The sequence below is a fragment of the Aulonocara sp. 'chitande type north' Nkhata Bay genome, linkage group LG3, assembly GCF_057382095.1.
Source record: "Aulonocara sp. 'chitande type north' Nkhata Bay isolate Kocher_YH1m ecotype deep benthic linkage group LG3, A_spYH_male_GT1.1, whole genome shotgun sequence".
Classification (NCBI taxonomy): domain Eukaryota; kingdom Metazoa; phylum Chordata; class Actinopteri; order Cichliformes; family Cichlidae; genus Aulonocara; species Aulonocara sp. 'chitande type north' Nkhata Bay.
In genome coordinates, this window is record NC_141346.1 from 10,842,186 (window position 1) to 10,856,382 (window position 14,197).

Here is a 14,197-nt window from a genome sequence, read left to right on the forward strand (position 1 = left end):
CACCCTGCATCTCCAGCGCTGTTGAAAAGGCTGTGGAAGTCCCTGTATTGAACACGTAGTCCTGTGACACAAAATCACCAAACTCGGACGACCACAGATTGTTTTCCTTCGTGGTGATGAAGGAAAACGCTGGGTTGGCATGTAAAAGGGCATTTATTCCCTTCAAAGACCTGCAGTTCAAAAAAAAGCTCCCCTCGACAGCCAAACCTATCTGTTCTCTGATTGGATTGTTACATTTGTGATTGACATGACATTCACCAATCAGATGAAAGGAAGAAAAATAGGGTCAAAATTCGTAGTTGTAACTTGCAGGGGTTTTTGGGCTAAGTCCACACACAAATCTTTTTTACACATACAAATCTTTTTTACAAGTACAAAATATTTATGACCACATTTTGAGCCCAAACAACTCTACTCACTCACCTGGAGGATCAACAACAGTCAGGGAGATGGAGCTGATGAGTTTCCATGAGTTTGTTTCTGCCATGAAGCCATAACACTTGTATGTTTCAGCATCATTAATCGTCACATCCTTCAAAATCAAAGACACGTCTCCATCCTTCATCTGTCTGTCCTGCAGATCCACCCGGTCCTTAAAAGATGGATGCTGGCTGTCTGGAACAAAGTAACCATCTCGGTACAAAAGCACATATTCTTTCTTCAGGTCATCTCTGCTCCACTCTACAGCTCTGATGTTGTTGTGTGGCACTCGACATGTCAGAGTGACGTCCTGTCCAGACTCAGCTCTGATGGTTTTCTGGACTGAAAGAGGAAACAACACAGAGCAGAGAGGTTAAAGGTCAAAGTACAATTATGATCAGAATGATTGACTTTAAATATTTTGTTTATTTCCTTTGACATTTGAGTTTTTAGTCATGTTGGATTTAATGAACCTCTGAACATCCAGCAGGTCATCCATACAACAAACACACATCAACAACCAGGAAGCAACTTCACCTCTACTCACTCACCTGGAGAAACCCTGAGGTAGATGATGCTGATGAGCTCCCATGAGTGAGTTTCTTCCATGTAGACATGACACTCATATGTTTCAGCATCATTAATCGTCACATCCTTCAGAATCAAAGACGCATCTCCTTCATCTGTCTGTCCTGCAGATCCACCCGGTTCTTAAAAGATGGATGCTGGTCGTCTGGATCGAAACGACCATGCTGGTACAAAAACACATTTTCTGGCAACAGGTCAGCTCTGCTCCAATACACACGTCTGATGTTTGGAGATCGACATGTCAGAGTGACGTCCTGTCCAGACTCAGCTGTGATGGTTTTCTGGTCTGAAAGAGGAAACAACACAGAGCAGAGAGGTTAAAGGTCAAAGTACAATTATGATCAGAATGATTGACTTTAAATATTTTGTTTATTTCCTTTGACATTTGAGTTTTTAGTCATGTTGGATTTAATGAACCTCTGAACATCCAGCAGGTCACCAGTGACCCACTGAGGGGGAATTTTAGCCTCATGCTAAACATGCAAAGTGTCAGAAACTACAAGATGTTAGCTTCCACAGAACAACAACATGTGCTGATAATAAGTGAACATAATGTGTGAGAGAAAGCAGCCTCTCATTATAAGACACTGTGAGTCTCTGCATGCTGCCTTTATGGAGCTACAGCTGTTTGTATACACTGAACAAAAAGCTTTGTAGCTGCATCCTGACTCCTGACACTACAACACACCACACTGACACACACATTACACTTCTTTGTCTCTGTCACAGCTGGATTACAGATGTTAAGTGTCCACCCAGGTTCATGTCTCATTCACACACAAATGGCATTCTTTACTTTTAGTCTTATGACCATATGTTGTATATTTATTGTATATTTATCACCCTTAAAAACCTATGTCAGACATTGGTTTATGGACTTTGTATTTTGAAGCCTCAACATTTGCTTTATTGCTATCGCTATGTGGGTTTTTGTGAGCCTTTTGGGACCATATGAGGACGAGGGATCAGAATCTGGAGTTGTGCACACTACTGTTTCTTTTAGTGTGTATCCATAAGATTTGTACAGCAGATTCAAGTTGTGCCTTGAAAACAGGAAAGTCATCTGCATAGAGGAGAACTTTAATAGCAGGCTTGTATAAAGTGAGGCTTTGTGCTCACATTTGCTGCAAACACTCGTTTTACTTCTGTCACCCTGTTTTGATGCAGAATTCACTTGAAATCAGGGAAGAACGGGACTTTCTTTTTAAATGTGTTCTTGTGAATTGATTGTGTACCTCATACATTTGATTTGACTTTCTGTGAGACAACAGTCATCTGCTGGCCAAATAAGTTTTCCAAATACCTCCACGTGATCAAGCCTGGATTTAGAAAAGAATAGCAAAAACAATCTGCACCTCCTGCTTCAGATGCAAGTTGTGTTTCTGTGTTGAAAGACAGCGGCGGTTGGGGAGACCTCGGCTCATCCAGCTGGAGAGCCTGACCAGGAGGAGTCGAACATTAACTCAGCTCTTCCAGGGCACCCTGCAGACTCGGCTGCTGGCATTGGCGAGGGAGTGCGGCCGCCACTGGGATGACGTGAATGCCAAACTGGCATCTATCACAGATCGACTGCAGGTATGCGAGTCAGACCTTCTGAGGAGGGTTTCACTTTTCTCTTTTCTCTATAATTGACTCTTTTCTTTCTCTTTAAACTTCTTGTCTCAGAGTGGGAGGGATTTGAAGCACAAAGGGAGGAGCTTGTCGTTTGGTTGGCTGATATGGATGTCTGCCTGAGTGAGGTTGACCAGCTGACAGGAAACACCTGTGAAAAACTGAAACAACTGCAGGTGTGGGCTTGTTTTGATATGACATATATTTGATATGATACATACGTCAAGATATTGTCCTAAACTGGACTAACAAAGGACCATGAGTCCAACATGAAACTTACCTTACATAACACTGCAGTTCATTGATAATTTTAATCAAAAACTTGTTGTTTAAATATTTTTACTGAACATGCAAACATCTGCTGATGACAATGTCTTTATTGGTCTGTTATGAAGCTATTGCTATTTCTAATGTGTTTTTATCACTTTCTGATGTTTTGTTAATTAAACAATACATGTATTAATTGTTGTGTTATCTATAGATATAGTATTGATATATATTTATTTATAGTATAGTAAAAAATATTATTATCACTGTTTAAATGACTGATAAGTGACATGTATTAGTTGTGATGTTGTGCTGAGGGTTAAAATGCCTTTTTGTCTTTTGGTAACTACGAAATGGCAATAAACCATTAATATATGTCTATGCTGTGCTCGTATTTATTTTAGCCTACTCAACTTCAATTTATAATACATTTTATTTTGAAAGATTTGAAATGGTTCCCAACCCAGCGGTCCCCAACCTTTTTTGCGCCACGGACCGGTTTATGCTCGACAATATTTTCATGGACCGGCCTTTAAGGTGTCGCAGATAAATACAACAAAATAAAACTAGTACCGGTACTGAAAAAAAGAAGATTTATTCATAACACACGTGAAAAGACCCAGGAAAACTGAGTAAACGATAAAAACGATAAAAATGATAACAAAATAATGCTGAAAACCGATAAAAAACCCTGAAAACCATACATTTCACACCTGACGCTCAACTCTTGCGGCCCGGAACCAAACGACTCACGGACCGGTACCGGTCCGAAGCCCGGGGATTGGGGACGGCTGCTTTAAAGAACTCAGGAGGATGGAGCCAATGAATTTGGAAACCCCCTAAATGTGATCTGATGAAGTGTGAGGTTGTGAGAAAGTCTCTGACTGCATTCATAGATGTGTCCTTTCAGCTGCTCGCTCTGATCCAACCTTTGGTCTCTAAGAAGAGGCTTCAGGGAGACGTTTGCTACGTTGGACTGTAGGACCATCAGAAATGTGTGCAGTAACAAAACAGGCAGCACTGAAAGCAGCTCTAAGTGTTTGTGTTGTTCAATGATTTGTGCACAACAACAACAATGGGACCTCTCTCATCCATCAGTCACCATGTGGACATTTTTCTGACACACTTTGAAGCTGATGGACGTTTTGTGTCTGCACTAAGTACGTTTTCAGCAGCTATGGCACCGGCAGGATTCACTTTCACAGACTCACAAGCACCAGCTTCACCCCTCCCCTCCCCCTCCAGCTGTAGGCTTTAACATTGAGTTTCCCCACACATGTTTACAGACGAGTTAGAGAGCAAGAGAAGAAGAGACGGATTCATAAATGTCTTTGTTTCTGGGCTATGTGCTGATCAGAGGTGGCCCATACTAAGGTTTCAGCAGTTGTAATGAATAAGGTTTATTGACATTATTAACATATTAGGAGAAGATTTGATAAACAAAGAAAGAAAAATACCACTGTTGATCACAGGTGGATTTACTCTATTGTGTGTTTTGTCTGGGCTTTTTTTCGTGAATGAACTGAATAAATTATGGAGGTGAAGAGGAAGCTCTCTGTACAAAAAGAACAATGACAGTTTTTACAGGATGTTGTGTTTGTTCTAAACATTTCATTTTGCTCTTTTATTGTGAAATAATTTAACTTTCATAGCAGCAGTAAATAGACGTCATTCATGACACTGAGATCTGTGAGCTCAGCAGAGTGAACTCAGATTTTCAAATTAAAATATTCATATAAAAATGAGCAAAAAACAAAACAAAACAGAGAGACTTGCTCTCAGTCCAGGATGTCCTTTATTGCGTCCATCCTTCTCTTGTCCTCCTGTGTGACCTGCAGGTGAGAAACAGGTGTGAGGTGTCAGCTGTCAGGTAGGTGATGAGTGAAGAACAGAACAGAATCCGTTTCCTCTTCAAACTGCTGTCAGACATTATCTACTGCACTCTGATCACATCACTCAGACCAGCTGCTTTTACAAAGTCTCATTGATGGGTCTGTCTAGCAGACCAGACCAGATACAGAGTAGGTGTCCGCCACTCCCCTGCACCTGTGTCAGTTTCCCAGGTAAGGGGGGCTGGGGCCCAGTTGGTCCCTGCTTCAGTTTCTGGGGCCGGCTGGTCCCTGCACCCGTATCAGCTCCTCGGGTGTGGACAGCAGCTGTCCAGTCGCTGCCAAAATCTGCACTGACCCCCGAGGTGAGGTCCGCCAGGACAACGCTAACCTCCGCACCTGTACCCACTCCTCGGGTGGGAGTGGACCAACTTCACAATCTCTTTTGCAGCCCATAGCTCAGCCATTAGCCCCGCTACCTGTAGCAGTTCAGCCTGCTGTGCAGTCGCCCTCAGTTCAGCCCATTTACAACATGATCCGAAGATCCGTTGTATATGAGCAGGAATAGTTTAAAGTTATGGCTGAACTGTCCCAGGCATCTTCTGTTGCCCAACTACAAATGGGTGGACCTCCAGGTCAACGGAAAGCCACGTGACCGTGAGAGTTCCTTATATCACAGTGCAGTGGTAGATACAAAGCCCTGTACTGCCCTATATTGCACCTTAATTTGTTTTTATATAATTGCGTGGAATGAGTCTTGAGCTGAATTTTTTAATAGGCAAAAAATATTTAATATATTTAAATAAGTTAATAAGTAAATGTTAAAATTTTGTCTTTTTTTCTTTTTTCGCTGATCCGAAAATTGATCCGAACCGTGAGATGTTTGATCCGTTGCACCACTACACACAAGTGTAATGTTTTTGACTCATCTAGCTGATTTTTGTCCACATTCAATCATGCCTCACCTCACAAAGGCCTATTCTGTGTTTTTGAGTTAATACACAAGTTCCTTAAGATTTAACTCGATATCACTGCAAAGTGTGTAATAGACAGTCCACCAGCATTCAGAAGTTGCAGGAAGCTGCAGTGACAGTAGAGAGATTTTCCTGTGTCCTGGGCCCCTTGGCTCATGCTGGACTGCCAGTTGCCTCTGTTTCTCTGGCAGGGGTGTCAAACTCAAATACACAGTGGGCCAAAATTCAAAACTGGAACAAAGTCGCAGGCTAACGTTAATATTTATTGAAATATATTTATTCCTCCAGATATAAGAATGAATCTTTTCTCAAACACGTTTTGCTGAAAAACTGAATATGGAACAAGTTCTGCTCCAATTATTTGGGTAAAGATAATAAACACTTTGATGGCCTATAAGTGAAAGTGAAAATGTGATAAACCAATAATATAATTAATAAATAATAAATAATTATATTTTTTGATAAGTGAAGTTCACTGAACTGAAAGGAAATTTTGGTTTGATGATGGTTGACATGTTTTCCAAATAGAAGTTTTTCCTCTAGTGAGGAGATGAAGGTGCAGCAGAGCATTGCTGGAAGAAATGATCCCAAGGGTGGAATCTCCTGAGAAATCTTCAGAGACCCAGCGAGAAGTAGGGACCATAGCTGACAGCCCAGGCAGGGGTTGAGGTCAAAGGTCATGCTGTTTGGGGACCTACTGGTCATCATGAGAAGATTCTGGAACCACAGCAATGACCATAAAGCTGCACTGGATGGAGAGCTGTGCCACGGGGCTTTCCAGAGGTAATCACGAGGAGATTGTGGACAACATGTGAAATGAGAGAAAAGCTCTTTATTAGTAACTTTTACAACTTCTGGCAGGTTAATGTCTGAACTTTGGAGTGAAACACACCCTTAGTTACAGGAAATAACACCACTGTCTGTAACTAAGTGAGTCCACCTTAACACCACCTGTGTGTGTGTGACTGCATTACACTCCCACTGCTGGGAACCTGAAGAAGAACCAGAACAAAGTCTAAAATAGAAGCTGACAAACAGCTGCACCACCGAGTGACACTTTATTTTATAACCTTCACAACAGGTTTCATGTTGTGACCTGTGGAGGTGAAAAGACACAAAACCTCTTTTACAGCTTTTGAGCTGCAGGCAGGATTGAAACACACCTTAGTTAAAAGTCCAACAGCAACATTTTCTCCTCCCCTCACGTCACTCAAATGTGACAAACCAGGAAACAGAAAGTTCTTCGTCCTCAGTAAAGAGAGACGCACAGACGATCAGACTGAGCTCAGACCAAACTAGCAGCTTCCTCTGAGTGAGTCCAGCTACAGGAGAGAAAAGTGGAAAACTCCAACACTGCTGCTTCAAGCTGCTGACGCTCCACACACTGAATGTGAGTTTGAGCAAAAACACGACTCAAAGCAAGTTTCAGTGAAGGTGGTAGAGGAGGGAGGGGAGCCAGGACTGACTGTACTTCCTGTCTGCTGTTTTCAGCTTCACTCACAGACTCAATGGCTTCCAGATCAGAGGAGGATCTCTGCTGTCCGGTCTGTCAGGAGGTCTTCAGAGATCCTGTTCTTCTGTCATGTAGCCACAGCTTCTGTAAAGACTGTCTGAAGAGATGGTGGATAGAGAGACCAACACACGAGTGTCCAGTTTGTAAGAGAAGATCTTCAAAGTCTGATCCACCTTTAAATCTGGCTTTAAAGAACCTGTGTGAGTCGTTCTTACAGGAGAGAGATCAGAGAGCTTCAGAGGCTCTCTGCAGTCTGCACTCTGAAAAACTCAGACTCTTCTGTCTGGACCATCAGCAGCCAGTGTGTCACATCTGCAGAGACTCAGAAAAACACACCAATCACAGATTCAGACCCATCGATGAAGCTGCACAACAACACAAGAAGGAACTTCAGGAAACTCTGGAGCCCTTAAAGAAGAAGTTAAAGGTTTGTGAAGAAGTTCAAGTGAAGTTTGATCAAACAGCAGAACACATTAAGGTCCAGGCCCGACACACAGAGAGGCAGATTAAGCAGCAGTTTAAGAAGCTTCAGCAGTTTCTAGCAGAGGAAGAGGAGGCCAGGCTGGCTGCACTGAGGGAGGAAGAGGAGCAGAAGAGTGGGATGATGAAGGAGAAGATGGAGGCTCTGAGCAGAGAGATAGCAGCTCTTTCAGACACAGTCAGAGCCACAGAGGAGGAGCTGAGAGCTGAAGACGTCTCATTCCTGCACAACTACAAGGCTGCAGTGGAAAGAGTCCAGCGCTGCCCCCTGCTGGATGATCCACAGCTGCCCTCAGGAGCTCTGATAGACCAGGACAAACACCTGGGCAACCTGACCTTCAACATCTGGAACAACATGAAGGACATGGTCTCCTACACTCCTCTCATTCTGGACCCAAACACTGCAAATCCAAAACTCATCCTGTCTGAAGATCTGACCAGTGTGAGAGGAGGAGAGAGGCAGCAGCTTCCTGATAATCCAGAGAGGATTGATTATTACTGCTCTGTCCTGGGCTCTGAGGGCTTTAACTCAGGGACTCACAGCTGGGATGTTGAGGTTGGAGACAGTACATGGTGGGTACTGGGTGTGTTAGCAGAGTCTGTGCAGAGGAAGGGAGTCATACTGTCTGGATTATGGACAATATTTTTCCATGAAGGTATTTACTACACACACTCACCATCAGCTGTCACTGCTCTCCCAGTCCAGAAGAAGCTCCAGAGGATCAGAGTGAATCTGGACTGGAACAGAGGAAAGCTGTCGTTCTCTGATCCTGATACTAACTCACACATACACACCTTCACACACACTTTCACTCACAGGATGTTTCCATACATTAGCACTGATGATGGTGGTAAAGTGAAGGTGTGTCCGTTGAAGGTGTCAGTGTCAGTGCAGCAGATGAGTTGAGGATGATGATGTTTCTAATGTTGTTTCCTGTCAGTGAGTTGAAGCTGTTAAACTGCAGCTGTCCTCCTGCTGCCTCGTTGTTCCAAAGCTCTTTGTTTCTCTTTTAGTTTCACTGTTTCTTTCTGTTTCTGCTGTCCACCTTTTCACATGGAAAATCATTTCACTGTTTCTCACTGAATGACTCCCCAAACTAGATTTGAAGTTCTATCAAGTTTCTAATCATTACAAGTGATTCATGTTTCTATTTGATGTGTAAATGGAGATGATTTAGTTTGCTGGGATATGGACTGACATGTGTTGAATGGGAGGAGCAGTTTGTTGTTGTCTTCTTGTCTGTTTATGACAACAATAAATATGTTGTTGAAACAATGATTCATGTTTAACTCCATATATGAAATGTTTCTGATCTTTGAATTCTGTTTGATTAAAGACTTTCTTCATGACACAAATGAGATTTCAGTGTATTACAGTTTTTCTCGATTGCTTAAACACTATAACCAGGCCTCTAAACTAAAATTTCAAAACCGTAACGCTATTGTTCAAAAAGCTCACCCATTTCCCTGAACTATAAACACTATTCCCTGCTTTGACACATAACTCAAATTTGGTGAACTGTTACTGCAAATCCCTACATTTTACAGTGCTTACACCATGTAGTCATTTAGAAAGCACTAGCATGCAATAATGTTAACTTAAGTCAGCATAGCTTGAGCTCAATTAGCACACAATTAACCAGGTGGAAACACTAGGAGTCAAAATTTAGCACACACCAATCAGAACCTGCGATGGATAGATAAAAGGGCCAAAGTCAGCTCATTCAGGTTTGAAACAATGGATCCAAAGAGATGCAAAGGAAGAGGACGTGGTGGAGAAAGAGGACGTGTTGAAGGAGGAGGACGTGGTGGAGGAAGAGGACGTGGTGAAGGAGGAGGACGTGGTGGAGGAAGAGGACATGACATGGTGAAAGAGGAGGACATGGTGGAAGAGGAGGAGGAGGTGGTCTAGGACAACAGGAAGGTGGTGGAGGAGGAGGGAGAGGTGGAGGAGGAGGAGGACGTGGTGAAGGAGGTGGAGGTGGAGAACGACGGCGACAAGGAAGGGGAAGAGCAAGGGCATGAAGACAGTCAGTCTCGTATGAAATTCGAGCCACTTTAGTTGACCATGTCCTTGTCCATGGGATGACTATGAGGGAGGCTGGGCAACGAGTACAACCAAATTTGAGTCGCTTCACTGTTGCCTCCATCATCAGAACCTTCAGGGAGGAAAACAGGTAGGTGTACTTGCAGTAAGACTGCTTTGTACAGTAACGTTTAAGTTACTGAACTTATGTGTCTTGAGTTTCAGTATGTTTCCATTATTTTCCTGTAAAATGAATGTGTGACAGTTACAGTAATGAGTGCTTCTATTTTTGTAGGACACAGAGACGACCACCTGGTGGAGGCAGGTTAAGGCTTTTGTCGGAGGAGCAAGAGAGGGAACTTGTAAACATGGTAATTGCAAATAATGTAATCCGCCTGCAAGAGATTCAAAGGAGAGTGATTGAGGATGATCATCTTTTTCGAGGCATAAATGCCATCAGCCTCTCCACAATTGACCGCATCCTCCGAAAGAATCAATTCCGGATGAAACAGGCATACCGAGTCCCTTTTCGAACGAAACTCTGACAGAGTGAAAAACCAACGTGTGGAATATGTTCAGGTATGAGTTTTTATACTGTATAAAGTATTGTGTACCATCACAGCATGGCAGTTTATGCTGCCATTGCAGCACTCTTGAACTGTGGTTCAGGGTACCGATTGACTCTACTGTGTTATGTGTTTTGCAGAGAATCTTTGAGATTGAAGGACGGCCTGTTCCCCATGAAATGATCTTTGTGGATGAGGCAGGTTTTAACCTGACCAAAAGAAGGAAAAGGGGGAGGAACATAATTGGCCATCGGGCTATTGTAAATGTCCCTGGTCAGCGTGGGGGGAATGTCACTATGTGCGCAGCCATCAGCCAACGAGGGGTACTCCACCGCCATGGCGTACTAGGACCCTATAACACTATGCTTCTCCTTGCTTTTCTTGATGGTTTAAGACAACATATGTTCCAGCTGGACTACAGGGAACCAGCACAGCCAGAGCAGCCTCACTACGTTGTTGTGTGGGATAACGTCAGCTTCCATCGCGCTGCTCTGGTTCGTGACTGGTTTACCAATAACCCAAGGTTTTCTAATATCTTTCTGCCTGCATACTCTCCCTTTCTAAACCCGATAGAGGAGTTATTTTCGGCATGGCGGTGGAAAGTGTATGACCGAGAACCTTATGTCCGTGTTCACCTCCTTCAGGCCATGGAAGAGGCCTGCCTAGACATATCAGTAGATGCATGCCAGGGGTGGATCAGGCATGCAAGAGGATTTTACCCCCGCTGCCTGGCTGGGGCCAATATAGCTTGTGATGTGGATGAGATTCTCTGGCCTGACCCAGACCAAAGACAAGATGCTGAGGTGGGATAATGTTTCTGGTGTGTGTTGTACTGTATAGTACATGAATGACAATGTGCCACTGTACATACATTGGTTGCGTCTTTTGTGTTTATCATGTGACAAGGGTTTTGAAGGGGAGAACCATAAGCAACCTAATTGTTTTGGAACTATTGTTTTGAATTAATTGTACCAGTGTGCAAAACTCTGTTGTAGTGTGTGTGTTTTTGAGGGCTTGTGTTTGATGTCTGAGGGCAAAGTTTGGTTTTTCAGCAGGAGTGAATAGTTTTGGGTGTAGAGCTTCATTTTGACCTGGAAAAAGGATGTTTGGGAAATTGAGTGAGATGTTATGGGTTTGTGTTTACTGTTGTTGGGATTCAGATTCTTTTATTGATACCATATAATTTGCCTTATGAAGAATGTATTAATAACATGTTTCACAGTATCATTTATCAGTAATATTTCCTACAGGGTTTATATTGCATTGAATATGTCTGTCATTACATTGACCTTTCTACTTTTACAGGTTGAGTTCATTTTATACACAATGCATGAATGTGCTTGGTTAAGAGTTGATGTTCCATTCTAGAAGGTCTAAAGCTTCGCTGGCGTGACTGTCCAGGTGATACATGCTGAGGGAAGATGAGAACATAGCAGGTTAATTGCATGCATGCTTACAATACACATATTAATCTAGTGGCAGGTTTGAGTGAAGGCCTAAGCGTCTTCTTCTTCAGTTTGAGACTGGCTGCAAAGTACTCTACTTAGTGATTAATGACGAGGGTCCAATTATTAGCTCTTAGAGATGCTAAGACCTGAAGTTATTACCTTAAAAGGCAAGTAATGAAGAAAGGAGAAGTTATATGTCGGTGTAAGGTTATATGTACGTGATGTACCCTTGTCTGCACGGGTTGAACTTTTGCCCGTCTGTCACCATGTATTTTTGAACTGTATTGACGTAGGTGTGATATTTTGTCCTATAAAACCAGAACTCAATGTATTCTTGTCAGAGCAACACATTCCGTATGCTGATGGTTGGTTGTTCTCCTGTGACAATAAAACTCATCGTTTGATTGCACTTTTCCAGAGCCTCTGTCGTTTGTTGTCTGGTCTAAAGTTGATCGATCTTGCAACATTTGGTGGAGAATGCGGGCAACTGAGGATCAGTAGAACGAGGTTCAGGTGTTTGTTGTCGGCGAAGGTTGAGGCCGGATCGGTGGATCAGACGGTAGACGTCACGGTGATCACTTTGACTATTGGGCCCACAGAACAAAAAGGTAAGGCACAAACCTCTTAAACAGAAATTGTGCTGTATTGGAGTATAATTCTAAAACAAGTAGTCAAGTGGTCATCCGTTGATCTCTGTTTTGAGTTTTGTTTAAAATAGAAATCTTTATTTGCAACGAAAGTGAAATTTGAGAGAATTGGCAGAGTCACAGTGTGGTCAGAGAATTGTTGCATTCACGGTTGACTAGGAAAAAGCAGTACTGAGCTAAAAGTAACTTGAGACGTCATTGTTGAAGAAATAGAGAAGAGAGACTGATTTGTGTGTAAGGAATAAAGGGATTAAGAAGTGTCTAAAGTCACGGAACCGAAGGATTCCACCCCCCGGAAAGACGTTTTCTGGGTACTAAACTAGGGGTGGGGCCCCGCTGAGACTTTGTGGCCTCAGATATAGCCCTGGTGATCGCAGAGGTGATCATCTTGAGAGACACTTAATAAATACATGTTTTAAGAGTAAATGCCGGACAGAAGTCCGAGGAGTTGACATAGGATTTAAGAGACTCAAGCCAGCTGTGAGCTTGAGGGGCACAGTAAATTGAGTTTGAAGTGACATGTGTTGAGAATAAATACCGGACAAGAAGGTCCGAGGTGTTGATATATGATTGAAGAGAAACTTAGGCAAAGCTCATGTAGTGAAGTGTGCTGATTATTGAAAGTGAGAAGTCTGCTATTACCTGTGCATTTTTGGGCCCGCCGTGGTCCATGAAAAGCTGTGTTTTTGTCGATTATTCCTATTGCCGTCTGAAAGACGAGCGGCAGTGTGCATATCCGGCTTGAACTGAACTATGGTTGTGACGTAAGAAACTGTCTGAAATAATTTAAAGTGCCATAATTTAAAGCGCCTGCAGGCTGGCTGTGTGAGGCTTTTTAAAAGTCTCTTTTTCCTTTCTTTTCTCTCTGGCGAAAAAGTGTGCAGTTAATATTTGGGTGCAGCCTACTTCCCCTTTTTACTTCCCCTTTTAACAGGAGAAGAAACCAGCACTGTAGGCCTCTTTAAGATTAAAAGAAATAACGTTGCTTGTCTCTTGGTGATTTAAAATAACAGGCCTTGCTGAACGGTGTGAGTTTGACTCTAACAGAAAGAGAAGAGAATTGTTTTTAACTTTGTGCAGGTCTAAGGTATCTGAAATATACAACTGCGCAGTTTTTGGGTTGGCCCGCACTTCCTCTTTTTACTGAGGATCGGTCTACAAGTTGCATGAAGTATAAAAGCTCTGTGATTGGTTTTTAGAGCAAGAGTTGCAGCTGGTGTGGTGTGTTTATTTTGTAGCGCTGATAATTGTGGCTGTTTTGAGAATTTATGAAGCAAATGCTGTTCTGACCCAGTGCTGGTCAGTGAGTGTTATACCAAGCAGGGTACGAAAAGAGGAAGTGACTGTTCGGTGGCTGCAGGACATCTGATAAAGAAATAGGGAAGTTGCCTCAAGGAGCTTGCTAGGAGGAGTCATATAGCAGCCATTTTGGGGAAATCTCAGAGGAACCAAAACAAAGAGCTCAACTATGACATCTAGTGAACCAACGCTATATAAGCCACTAAATGATCAGCTGGAGCAGCTGACCAAAGCCATCCACATGTCTTGTGCAAGAACAACTAAAGCAGCAGATAAAGAATTCAAAGCTGTAAGGAAATATGTGGAGAAATTATGTGCTGCCCAACAAAAACTTTGTAGGACAGACACCCTTTATACTTGATCTTCAAAGAGGAAGTCCGACAGAAAACACCTGGTGCTGTCAGGATGTTTAAGTGACACAGAAGTTCAGAAAATCGAGTCAGAAATGGTTTTGTGGCTCTTGGTAAACTGATTTTGAAGGAAAATCAGTGTTTATTGTGCTGAAGTAACAGATCCGGCGTGGTCTGAT

At 42.8% G+C, this 14,197-nt stretch overlaps 2 protein-coding genes across 2 annotated transcripts in view; one reads left to right on the forward strand and one right to left on the reverse strand.

Moving 5' to 3' along the window:
* The window catches only part of LOC147333927 (neural cell adhesion molecule 1-like), a gene marked incomplete at its 5' end in the record, with an annotated part of 164,596 nt that overhangs the window by 91,881 nt on the left and 58,518 nt on the right, over positions 1-14,197 (reverse strand). The window contains one exon of the mRNA XM_086285854.1: positions 424-762. Coding sequence (XP_086141980.1) covers positions 424-762 — 339 coding nt within the window. The remainder of the gene's footprint in view (positions 1-423; positions 763-14,197) is intronic.
* Positions 7,186-8,816, forward strand: LOC147333932 (nuclear factor 7, ovary-like). The gene has a single exon (XM_086286660.1). It carries the CDS (start codon positions 7,198-7,200, stop codon positions 8,587-8,589), a length of 1,392 nt encoding a protein of 463 aa, XP_086142786.1. The 5' UTR covers positions 7,186-7,197; the 3' UTR covers positions 8,590-8,816.

Excerpts from the sequence above, each read along its gene's own strand:
- LOC147333932 (XM_086286660.1), top strand. The coding sequence starts at position 7,198 with ATGGCTTCCAGATCAGAGGAGGATCTCTGCTGTCCGGTCTGTCAGGAG.